Source organism: Brassica oleracea, chromosome C5, assembly GCF_000695525.1.
Source record: "Brassica oleracea var. oleracea cultivar TO1000 chromosome C5, BOL, whole genome shotgun sequence".
Classification (NCBI taxonomy): domain Eukaryota; kingdom Viridiplantae; phylum Streptophyta; class Magnoliopsida; order Brassicales; family Brassicaceae; genus Brassica; species Brassica oleracea.
In genome coordinates, this window is record NC_027752.1 from 6,695,424 (window position 1) to 6,708,376 (window position 12,953).

General features: G+C 37.5%; 2 protein-coding genes across 2 annotated transcripts; both read right to left on the reverse strand.

Moving 5' to 3' along the window:
- Nucleotides 1-1,913: 1,913 nt before the first annotated feature.
- On the reverse strand, nt 1,914-4,566 carry LOC106293233 (protein NRT1/ PTR FAMILY 8.3-like). Its single transcript, XM_013728887.1, has 5 exons — nt 4,480-4,566; nt 4,074-4,176; nt 3,774-3,991; nt 3,139-3,689; nt 1,914-2,824 (listed from the first exon to the last, which is right to left on the reverse strand). Exons 1-5 carry the CDS (start codon nt 4,528-4,530, stop codon nt 2,020-2,022), a joined length of 1,728 nt encoding a protein of 575 aa, XP_013584341.1. The 5' UTR covers nt 4,531-4,566; the 3' UTR covers nt 1,914-2,019.
- A 1,417-nt stretch (nt 4,567-5,983) lies between these two features.
- LOC106295316 (valine--tRNA ligase) lies at nt 5,984-11,844 on the reverse strand. Its single transcript, XM_013731183.1, has 21 exons — nt 11,716-11,844; nt 11,567-11,632; nt 11,121-11,183; nt 10,849-11,027; nt 10,687-10,759; nt 10,432-10,497; nt 10,263-10,346; nt 10,035-10,112; nt 9,861-9,944; nt 9,692-9,771; nt 9,485-9,542; nt 9,109-9,411; nt 8,846-9,016; nt 8,501-8,700; nt 8,023-8,425; nt 7,683-7,934; nt 7,079-7,579; nt 6,883-6,989; nt 6,688-6,787; nt 6,466-6,614; nt 5,984-6,375 (listed from the first exon to the last, which is right to left on the reverse strand). The coding sequence occupies exons 1-21, from the start codon at nt 11,821-11,823 to the stop codon at nt 6,183-6,185; spliced, it is 3,318 nt and encodes a 1,105-aa protein (XP_013586637.1). The 5' UTR covers nt 11,824-11,844; the 3' UTR covers nt 5,984-6,182.
- Between the last annotated feature and the right edge of the window lie 1,109 nt (nt 11,845-12,953).

Sequence of the window (12,953 nt, forward strand, 5' to 3'; positions counted from 1 at the left end):
CCGAGGGAACAGTTCCGTCGGTATATTCCTATCGATCGATGTATATATGTCTAAAACGCATCGATCGATGAACGTCCGAGGAAATATCCCGACGAAGTTCTCCCTCGGTATATTCCGAGGACATTTCCGACAAAATAATGGTCCTCGGAATTTCCTCGGAAATTTTTTTCCTCGGAATTCCGTCGGAAAATTCCGAGGGATTTCCGACGAAATAAGAAATTCCGAGGAATTATTTCCGACGACTTGTTTCGTCGGTATGTCGTCGGAATAACGGTATTCCGACGAAATTCCGACGATTTTTTCCCTCAGAATCTTTGCTGTTTTCTTGTAGTGCTGGGAACATAAGCTGAGACCTTCCTGTCCAGATATATCAAAAGTATGAGAACTCAAATAAAGGGAAATCATAACACGTTGAAAATGCGAGAAAAGCTTTAGGTTTTCAAGAGGCAGCACACATGGCTGTAATCATAGCAACAGAGATAATTGAAGAACAACACAAGTTTGATTGTCTAGATTCTAATATGGCAGGTGAGAAGAGGAAGAAGGGGAGGGACATAAAGAGAATAATTGCCCCTTTACAGGCTTTGTATATAAGTTCTCTTATCCACCAATCCATAATTGCTTTTTTTTGTTTTGCAGATTCTTCTATACGATATCTAAATGCAGTCTTTAGGCGGTCTAGTGTTTATGTATCCTCTGCCCAAAACTTAAAACATGTGCTCATTTCATTTTCTTTAAACGTATATAAAAGTATATCAAAACGTATTTCTAAAGATTTGATGCCCAAAGCCACAGGTTCTTTTAGATGTATGCTAGACCGGTAAGAAAGGATGGTATCTCCATCTGTTCTGGTTCTGTATATTTGTTGGAATGCACACCATTTGGTATGGAAATTTGCATTACATGATTTGTTAGACAACAAAAAACATGTTTTCAAATCTATAGATAAAGGTATGACCGTATGAGAGTATGCATACATAGCCAACTTGGAGTTCTGACCAGCTAGCCTAATAATAATAACCTTTTACCAAACAAATGATCTCAACAAAGAGAAAATCAGACACTTACCTGATGTTCCAGGGAAAAGCGGTAACGAGGAATAATGCGCATAAAGAAATATGCAACGAGTTATCAGAAAGAGTATCATTACATAAAAGAATGAAACCGAGACCAAATGTTAGATAACACTCTGAAGAAATGAAAAGGCTGCGGCAAAGCAATCGTGGGTCCAATAATACTTATTCAAGTTATTGAAACCAGATCAAATGTTCCAGATTAAGAAGAACATAAAGCAAAAGGAAGAAAATACTTTATATTTCCTCTGTTCCGAAAGTAAGATTTTCTAGAGTATGCATGCTTATTAAAAATTTAAATATTTATAATTTAATTTATTTTTTACTTTATTATACACTTTCCAATAACTTTTCACCAATGAAATTTAATCAATTCAAATATTCTCAATTAATGTTCCTCAAAAGTATAAAAAAATACCTTAACAATATAGAAAATCTATCTTTGTGGAACAAGAAAAAAATCTAAAACATCTTACTTTCGGGAACGAAGGTAGTATATGGTAGGAAATAAAATAAGGTAATTGTATGCTTAGGCTTTGCAAAATTGGGATTATATAGTATAAAATCCCATTTAGAAATTCATTAATAAAATTTATTTGTGTTTATTAATTTATAGAAGTTTTATTGTTACATACCGGTTATATCATTAACCAATTTTGACCTTTAATTTTGGCAAACAGCTTAATTCCAACTCGATTTACATTCCATTTGTTTATTTTTTAGGGAACATCATTAATCCTCTTATCGTTTCGATTTGGTTTATTTAAATTTGGTTCGGTTTTGGTTTGAATCATTCATGCTTTGGTCCGCTTTGACAACTCTCTATCATAAATCAGAAGATTGAAAAAACAACAAATGAAAATGACTAAATTCTACAGATAATTGTTAGTATGTTCTGATAGGAAATTAAAAAAAAAACAAAAAGGCAAAAAAACAAAAGCTACAATTACGACGTTATCTTTTGTTTGTAATTAACAGCAGAAAAAACATAAACCAATGCATTCAAAGTGCTTAAACCGGCCAGTAACCAGAAGAAGTAATCAAGATGTCCCTCGTTAAGATCATCCGTAATCCACCCATCTCCACCGTCCTTGGTCGTGAAATACGTCACCACCGTGAGGATTAACGAGCTCAAGTAACTCCCCAACGCATTAGCCAGTAGTCCCAACGCACTACACACACTCCTCATCGAGTCTGGTGACTGACCATAAAAGAACTCAAGCTGTCCTACAAAGTAAAAAACCTCTGCTGCACCAAATATAAATATCTGCGGAACCTGCCAAAACACGGTTAAAGAAGCGTCGGTTCCGGTTTCCGCCATACCGAGCCGAACCATCTCAACCACGGCTGCTGTTGCTATACCGAAGATAGAAATGAAAAGACCTATTCCCATTCGTTGAAGCACGGTGAAACCATTGTCGGAACTTGTGAGAAGTTTAGTGACCGGGACGTTGAACCGGTCGTAGAGTGGGACCCAGATGAGGACAGTGATGCAGTCGAAGACCCCGAGAGTCGCTGGAGGGATCTTGAAAGAGCCGATGTTGCAGTTCATGGCTCTTCCTTGTTGGACAAACATGGTGGTTGCTTGAGCGTAGAGAGATGAGAAGATGATACCTGAAGCCCATATGGGAAGCATTCGGATAAGAATCTTGACTTCTTCGACATGTGTAACGGTGCATAGGCTCCACGGATTGAAAAACTCTAAGGAGTTTGCTTCTTCTAATGATAAAACAGCAGCTTTATCAAGATACCTGCATGGACATTGTATACTGGAGTTATGTCTGAACAAAACGGGTCTGAGATTTATAGGACCATAAATTTTTTAGTTTAATCTTAAATTAAAAAAAAAAAAAAATTGACAATTTAGATTTCGAATGTAACTATGCATAATATTTTTGTAAAAATCTAGGAGCCGATGCCAATGTTTCATTTGAGTGTATAACTCTAAGGATCTTGCTCCATATACATTCGCCTCGACTCCAGGTAAAATGTTTCATTTGGTTGTGCCCAGAACCGGCCTTATACAAACCGAACCAAATGAATGATAAGCAGAGAAAAGGATTACTTGTAATCATCTGTATGCTCGAGTTTCCTACTTGCAACGATCAGCTCTTGTGTTTCAGTTTCATACAGAAGTGTTGTGTCTTCAGGGACTTTGAGATTGGTCTTACGAAATGAAGCGACAAGAACTTGGCAAATCCTTGTGATGGGACTACCTTTAGGTTTCTGAAACCTGTAAAGAGGAGTGCCAAAGAAGAAACTGATGATAGCTAATCCCATGAACACAGTTGGTATCCCGAAACCTAACCCCCAGCCGATATTCTCCTGAACCAACACAAGGAGGAAGGATCCAAACGCACCGGTATTGATGCAGAAGTAGAACCAGTTGAAGAAAGAAGACTTTCTAACACGTTCATTCGGGTCCCTGTCGTCAAACTGATCAGCACCAAAGGAGGAGACGCACGGTTTGATTCCCCCGGTGCCAAGAGCTATAAGGTAAAGCCCGAGAAAGAAGGTTAAGTACTGAGGTGTGGTTGGTGATGGGCAGAAGTCTCCGATGCAGTCGGAGGGTTTCAGATATGGAACTGTTGCGGAGAGAGTCAGAGCAGACATTCCCTAAACATCAAGAAAGACCAAAACAGAGTTCAAGAACAACAAAAAAGAGGGATCTAGCATATGCTTGTAAAAGGTGAGACTTACGATGAAATAAATGGAGGAGAAAGAAGCAATGGTCCAGTATCTACCCCAGTAAGCGTCAGCTAAGACAGCTCCAATGAGAGAAGTGATGTAACAAGTTCCTTGCCATGTCGTGACGTTTCTAGCGGCGGAAACGTTTCCTTGGTGGAGTTCAGCGGTGAGATAAGTAATGAGATTAATAGCAATACCGTAGTAAGCCAACCGCTCACAACATTCGTTGCCTGCGCATTTTACAGAGACGAGAAATCAAAAAGAAAAAAAAAAGCTAAGAAAACAGAAGTAAGTTAAAAAAAAAGTGTTGACCTAGAATAAAAGGACAAGCTTTCCAGTTTCCAGTTCTGTGCTTTAACGGTGGATTTCCATTGATGTCGACGGAACCATCTTCTGCATATAGTTTGAGTTCCTCCTGTTCAATTTGGAAGATGTAATCGAGTTTTTTTAACACACAATAATCTAACTTAATTTGTCATAATATGGTAAGAGTAAGTAGAATTAAAGAGAAAAAAAATCAGCAAAGTAATTAGGAACTGGTGCCAATATCCACAAGATATCATATAGCATTAACCATAATCCACAATACAGAGAACAAAAAAATACACCAAAACCATTTACAACTTATTTTAACTGAACCAGCAAGCAAACAAAACAATGGTAACCTAATAAACAGATTAAAAGTTCGAGAAGTACAATTTACAAGGAGAACTCGAACCTGTATTAAACCTTGTTCGATGAGTAATTGCTCTTCTTCTACGGAACCCATTGTTTTTTTTTCTTCTCTCAGAGAACCTTTGATGATTACTCGATCGATCCATTTCAAAAAGTCGTGTTGTAATCATTATTATATGACAGCAGGTATTAATATTTATAAAACATTGACCGTTGAGAAAGCGACAGGTGTTAAAGAGAATCTCTCAAAAGCGTCTTTTTTTTTGCTGTACTTTTCCTCCTTTTTTTTTGTTTCTATGTTGATGTCTTCGGTCATGAATGGAAGGGCAGGACAACTCCAATTCTCCTGCACGTACAGTTCTTCTGCAGTACATTCAACATTCATGTTTTTTCTGTTTGCAAAAGCAGTTTAAACGGAAGATATGCATGCAGTTCAATATTTTTGTTTTTTTGTGGAAAAAACGGAAATGCTGATCTCATCCGCTAACATTTGGTGGTGTTGATCTGCTTTTTTTTTCTTTTTGATAATAAATAATTTTGTTACAAACACTTAACTTTAAAATATATTTATCTGATTTTATAAATAATGTATAATGATTAGCTCAAACTATATAGTTTACACTAATATTGTTTATGTTGTTTTAAAATTATAAGCATGACGTTCAATCGCCGACAAAACACAACATTTTCGAAGGAAGAAGAAATAAATCTTCCTATATAAATATCAACAAGGATAAGTAGTTAATATTTTTTTTATGTTTTAAAATAGTTAGTATATAGGTAAATGATTGAAATTTTGTAAATCTATTGAGAGAAGACAATTTTAAATGAAATCTTAACCGAAAACGTGTATTTATTGAATTATACGATCAAATAATTTTCATGACTAATTACCTTTTCAAATATCTTACACCCACTGGTAGAGAGTTTTCCGGTGGTAAATTTAACCAAAAGTTCAATATTAGTGTAACTTACGGGTTCTCTCAAGAAAATCTTGATCGCCTAAAAAAAAAATAAAAGAAATATAAGTATCTTATAAAACATTTACAGGCATTTCGACCGATCCTATAACATCTAAGATATTTGTTTAGATATCTAGGTGTAATTTTTATTGTTTTAATATATGATCTATAGTTTTGAACTGATTTTGTTATTCATAAGTTATAATAAATTATTTGATCGGTTTGATCTGTTTTTCTCGTGCATGATCTGCATCACGTTTGATCTGCACGATCTTCTTAATATGTCCCACTTTGATATGTCCCACTTGAACGGTCTTTACTATTCTTTACTATTCGAAGCCTTGATGAAACTGTGTAATCTCACGGATACATGGTAATTTTAGTGATGACATGTAACCCACGTCCTTAAATATCTCTTTTGTCCCATATATTTATTTTTGTTTACATATACTTCCCTTCTTCGACTCATTAGGCTAGAACGAGGAGGTTAAATGCCTAAGCCTGCGGATCCATTCCGATTAAGACCGGGTTGGTTTACTCGGATTCAGATCATCCTAGTCCATGATGAAGAACAGCAGTTCAAAGTGATCTTGAAGTTTCACCAAATCAAATTGGTCCACAACTAATAAACATTTTTGCTTGCTTAATTTCAAAGAGATGTAGTAAAAATTTAAGTGAAACCCAGTTCACACTTCACAAAAGCATCAGCAGCATAGTTCAATAAACGATAAATATTTCATAAATGCTCACGTCTGGACAAAACTGTGGCTTTGTTTGTGTGTTTTCACTTCTTCTGCTGAGTTTGTTGATTTCCAGAGGTTTCTGTCTCTGCAACGAGACGAGCACTTTCCTTTTCAAAGAAATCGAATTCTTGAAGAATCTTAGCGAGCTTTGTGGCGTTGTCTTCTTTAATGTTTGCAGGGACCTTCTCTTCGTACCCAGACACACTCATCATCTTCTGCAACTTCTCCTTTTGTCTGATGAAACGAGAAATCAAATGGTCAAACGAGACCTACGTTCAGACAAAAAAATTTGTTTTGATTTAGTTACGAGTTTAGGGGATTTACTTTTGTAGTTCGTCAATCTTGTTTCTGATCTTTTCTTGCTCAGCCTCTGTGTTAATGGCTCTGTCCACTTTGAGATACACCTTAAGGTTCTCGTTCACTGTCTCAACTACAGATCCAGCTGGGGCTGCGTGTTCTCCTTTTAACAGAACCTATACCAAAATCACTCAGAAAAGAAACACAAAAAAAGTAGAGAAACCATAACCAAAGGTGGACTTGTCTTACCTCTAACGACGATAGATTTGCAAGTGTTCTAATATCTAACTCGTGAGATTTTACAATTTCAGATGTTACGTTGTTTTCACACAGAGCAAAGGCCGGTAACCTGAGACAAAAAAAATGTAAACAACGAATGCAGGATGGTTATAAAAATGTCTCGAAGTGTAGCTCGAATGGGACATTTAATTAAGATACTCAGACCTTTCATTTTTCTGTTTCTCTAGCAACTCTGCACGGAGTGCTCTCAGGCACTTCACGCTCGCTAGAACGGTTTCCATTTCGGTCTCCACTTTTTCATTTGTCCAATTCTGAGCTCACGACATCAAACATCAGAAGAAAAGAGTTTTAAAAACCGAATAAACAATGAGAGAAAAGTCACTAAGAAGATCTTACAAACCTCTATAGCAGAGGGGTAATCACATATCATGATAGACGCCTTTCTTTCAGAGTTTTTGGGTGAAGGCAGACGTTGCCATAGCTCTTCAGTAACAAAAGGCATCAGAGGGTGAAGCAGTCTCAAGCCAGTCTCCAACGATGCCCAGAGAGCATGCTGTGCATGAGCCCTCTCTGAAGCAAACGCTGGATTGTCACCAGCAAAGTAAGGCTTGATAGCTTCAATGTACACATCACAGAACTGATATTGCCACCATGCATATACTGTGTTGGCTGCATCCGAGAACTCAAATGCGTTCAGTGAATCCACCGTCTTTGATATTGCTTTATTTAGTACAGAGAGAATCCATTGGCAGCTGAATGGCATCGTTTCGGGGATTAGAGTCAGCGGAGGGGAATAAGCATCGCCAAGCCTCATCATCGCGAATCTGACAGCGTTCCAAAGCTTGTTACACCATTGACGGTAACCAACCACTCGGAGGATGTCCAAGTTTATTTTGTCAGACTATAAAAACAAGCAAGAGTAGAGCAATATTCTTAGTTTACAAGACAACAAACTGAAGGAGCAAATAAGAGGTTGTGAGGCTGCGTGCAATGGGTAGTAGTACCTGAGCAGTGTAAGAGACGAGTGCAAACCGAAGAGCGTCCGCACCACATTCGGAAATACCATTTGGGAAGTCCTTCACTTGTCCTTCTTTGGCAACAACCAGCTCTTTCGGATCCAAGTTACCCTCTTCTAATCTCTTGTGAAGACCATCAAGAGTTACCCCGTTTATTACTTCAAGCGGATCAATGACGTTTCCAAGAGATTTTGACATCTTACGCCCATGTGCATCACGTATCATAGGATGCAAATAAACCTACAGAAAACACAACAGGTACGTTTAGGTACGGCAGGTCATAAGATAAGACTTGGCATCGAAAAGGACTGGTAAGAAGGGATCATACCTTACTGAATGGAACGTCACCACCTAGTTTCATTCCCATCATAACCATACGAGCAACCCAGAAAAAGAGAATATCATGCCCAGTTTCTAGGACAGATGTCGGATAGAAGGCTTTGAAGTCATCAGTTTCATCAGGCCATCCCAGAACAGATAACGGAAAGAGCCCAGAAGAGAACCACGTATCAAGCACATCATGATCTTGGGTGAGTTCAAACTTCTTCCCAGAAAACTTTTCAGCAGCCTCTTTTCGAGCTTCTTCCTCGGTTCTTGCAACAACCCAATGGTCACTGTACGCACCGACCTCCTTGCGCTCATCTTCCTCTAGTGTTGCGTACCATGCTGGAATCCGGTGGCCCCACCAAAGCTGTCTTGAAATACACCAGTCACGTATGTTCTCTAGCCATCTGTTAAGGTCCATTGACATTATTAATAGATGGTGTAATGATAGAACAATAGAGAAAATGATAAATGAAAGAAACCTTCTCCACTCTGCCGTGTACTGCTTTGGTATAAACTCGAGCTTCTTGTTTTCATCAGTGATGGCAACATTGAGAGCCTCCTTTGCAATCGTGCTGCAGTTGACGTACCATTGAGGCTTAATCATAGGCTCAATGACATCACCGGTTCTTTGGCAAAGTCCAAGCCTCATTTCATTGTTTTGAGCACCTCTGTAGAGCCCCTGGAATATATACAATGAAAGAAACAGTTAAGGTAAGATATGAAAGACACCTACAAGGCTACAAGCAACCACCCTCGGCAACAATATCTTCTCAAATGAAGAATCAAGTTGCTATGATTTGTTACGTGAAGTATTAGTGAATTACCTTATTCTTCAGAGCTTCAACAACTGCCTCACGCGCTGCAAAGCGTGGCATCCCTGTGAAGTCAGAACCGCCGTTTGTGTTGATCATTCCATCATCCGTTAGTATGTTTATAAATTCAAGATTGTGACGCTTTCCGACCTCACAATCATTGGGGTCATGAGCTGGAGTGATCTACAAAAGAAGAATAACGCAACTTTACCGCAAGAAAATCAACTAATAGAAGCAGAAACGAAGCATCGAAATATATAAGAGCGAGCATGTACCTTAACACAACCAGTACCAAAGTTTGGATCAACGAGTATTCCATCGCAGATAATTGGTAACTTCCGTCCATTAAATGGGTGCACAGCGAATTTCCCATGAAGATGCGTGTATCTTGCATCATCAGGATGAATAGCAATGGCAGTATCCCCAAGCATTGTTTCCACCCTAGTAGTGGCAACGACAACCTCGCCCAAGCCTCCCTCCAGAGGGTAAGCAAATGAAGTAAGAAGACCAAATTCTACTGGCTTCTCATAGCCAGGAACTTTTAATAGCGTTTTTTCTTTGATATCGATATGCTCAACCTACAGAAATAGACACACTCCGCATAAAAAAGGATGCCGTCTATTAACCATAGTCTAACAGTTGTTGGCTTACCTCAACGTCAGATACGGCTGTTTTCAAAACACAGTCCCAATTAACAAGTCGAACATCCCTGCCCAAGTTCACATGTGCTTTCAATCAACAAAGTAGATGATAAGGTAAAAGAGTACTACTCCTAGTCTTTTTATGTTCCTGTTTCCAAGTACTTTTTTTTACAAAGGGAATTCTATAGCCTCAAAGAACAAAGCAGACTTAACAAACCTATAGATAAGCCCTTCCTTGTATAACCGTACAAAGCCCTCAGTGACAGCTTTTGATCTTTGCTCGTCCATTGTAAAACACTACAGAATACAGGCAGAATATAGTAAATAATAACATTGCCAATTTTCCATAACATTTGACCAACAAAGGTCGGTTCAGCGAATTTTACCTCACGAGACCAATCAAGAGAAGCTCCTAGACGCCGTAGTTGTGTTAGAATCGTGCTACCATGTTGGTTCTTCCACTTCCACACCTTTTACATGATCATAAAGGATCCACAAATGATTTTTTAGCAATGCAAAATGGAAAATGATTCGTGAGCGTAATTTTATTTTCAACTTACTTCATTTATGAATTCTTCACGGCCAACGTCATGCCTAGTCAATCCTCTTTCACGCATGAGCTTTTTCTCAACCACAACCTAGAACGTACATCCAATCAAATAACATAAAACAGTGTGCAACATATAAATATTCTACAACCATGAAAAGGAAGATTTTTACTCTATAGGCTAAACTTATAGTAATTTGAGACAAGAGATAAGGTGAAAACAATGACAGTAATGGCGAACCTGTGTAGCTATACCAGCATGGTCCATCCCGGGCACCCACAGAGCATTATAACCAGACATTCTCTTCCAACGAATAATCGTATCCTGCATCAGATAATTTCATGTCGCTGATCACCAGGAAGAACAATAAACAGAGAAATAACACCAATATGTTTAGCGAAAACGAAACCTCAATGGCAGATGTCAGGGCATGGCCAATATGCAAGGCTCCAGTCACATTTGGAGGAGGAAGAACCTGCAAAATCAACAATAGCCAATAGGATTAAAGAAACCCTTAAAACTAAAAGAATTCAGGACTGTAACTAATAATCTTCAAATGCTCAAGACTTTCTTAACTGACTTTCGTAGGACGATTAAAAGAAGACAGTAAAAACAAGGTCCAATTCAGAATGAACATGAACTCAAGAATTAAATGAGGCCTTACAATAACAAACGGTGGCTTGGAACTCTTAGCATCCGCCTTAAAGAAGTCAGAACTCTCCCACCAAGCATACCAACTGACACGAAATCAGAGTATAACACAAAGATTATCTAGAGTTGTTTTGTGGGATTAATGAACACAAAGCTCAAAGCTCTACACACTTACGATTTCTCAACGGCAGCAGGACTGTACTGTTTAGCCATCTGTGAAGAGAGCCTTTTCCTCTCACCAAGAGGAGTTTCGGGGTCCACAAAATCCGCAGGATTCTCTTCGATTGCATCCCGTTTGGAACTCTTCTTTGTGCTCTTTTTAGGGGCAGTAGTTCCATCTTTCGCCTGCTTTGCCTAATAATACCACAAGCACGCAACATGATAAACGAATTCATTATTCCCATGTTCCAGGGGAAAACAAAGTATGTGGCTTTCCTCAGAGGTTACCTTGAGTTCTGCAAGCTTTGCTTTCTCCACAGCTTTTTGCTTCTTCAACTCCTTTTCTCTAGCCTATTAAAATGTTCTTTAAAATATCATTTTCAAGGTTGATATTAAAGGGGAAAGATGGTTGATCTAACTTTCTTATCTGAAGAAACAAGCCATTCTATCTATATATCTAACTTCTCATCAATTCTGCTTTTCGAATGAGCAAGCAATAGTTGTTCATGTGAGAACATAGCTCAACACGGCCAATTGCATCAATCATATTCATCACTATCTGATCTCTCTATGGATCTTCCTTGATTCAACAACAAAATCAAACCACATTCGTCTATGAGATTTGGAATGTTAAAATTCTTGTAATCAAGCTGCATGAGAGCAACATAAACAAAAACAAGGCTGATTCTAACTTAATGAAAAATAGGGAAAAAAGAAAGATTAAGAAGTCAAACCTTCTCATCTTTCTTCTTCTTTCTCTCAAGCTCCTCCTCTGTGAGGATCTTCTTCTCTGCTTCGGACTGCAAATTCAGAGAAAAAAAAAAACAAATATTAGATTCTCTGAACTTAAACAACGGCAGAAACAATTCAGAATCATCCGTACCATTATTCTCGAACCGTGAAATGAACGACGTAGTAGATTCGTAAGCCTCGGAGATACGAAGCTAGATGTAAATAACGGCTTGGCTCTTCTGAGGAAGAGCAGTGACATAGACCAAAGAGAAAACGAACCTGCTAGGGCTTATTGAAATGTTTTATATTTTTTATTATTGACGCTAATACAACAAAGAAAAATAGAGATTTGGGTTAGTAAAGCGGATCGTTTAGGCCCAGTGGGCTAGGAATTACAATTGACTTTTTCAGACTTGTCTACATTTGATTTTATATTTGTCTAACGTAAGTTTGACTTATATTTGTGTAACGTCGATTTGCTGGGAGCAGAACACAAGCAAGCAACACACGAGAAGACGTTTGGAATTCTTCTCTCATGTCATTTGTAGATTGTGAAAATTCCACAAGGCAATTTTTAGTGTGGGTGTGGCCATAACTTTACTTGTATAGTATTGAAAGCAATGGGTCCAAGTCATAGCAACGGCCAAATTTTCCAACTGAAGATGAACATGAGCATCAATCATGCCCGTTTGATTCCCCATAATTACCGATCTCGAACCGTCCGACGAGCAACTCTACGTACAAATACACATGCAACGATAAATATAGCACTATCTTTTATAAAGACAAAAGCTCTCTTAATATTTACTAGGTAATAATCTGCGGAATATAATTATTAGTTTTGTAAATTTTTAATAAAGAGACATTAAATCTGTTCAATCTGAATATCGGTTCGATTTTAATTTGTTTTTTTTTGTTGTTAATCTCCAGAAATATAGCTATAATTCTAAATCAATATTTATTTTCGTTTGTTCGGTTAAAATCGTTGATGTTTTTGGTTTTTCCTGTGATAGCCAAAATTATTATTATTATTTGTTTGGTCTCAGGTTATATGAATTTTAGATAGTCATGGTGCCGAATCAATGGTTTCATATTATAGTTTCTAAACATATAATAATAAAAGAAAAGGAAAATAAAATTATTAAGACAAATCATTTCACGACAATTTAGTATACAGTGAAAGAAGCTTTAAAAAATATATATATATTTCAACTTCCAAGAGAATTATATACTTCAGTTCTAGTGAATATTTAGTTATATAGGTGTTCACGTCAATGTTCACATGTACGTGTGTGTAAAGTATATAAAAGTAGTTGGTAAATATATAAAGATACTGTTAATCGATAATAAAATGACATTTTTATTCAAAATAATACATAAAAGATAAAA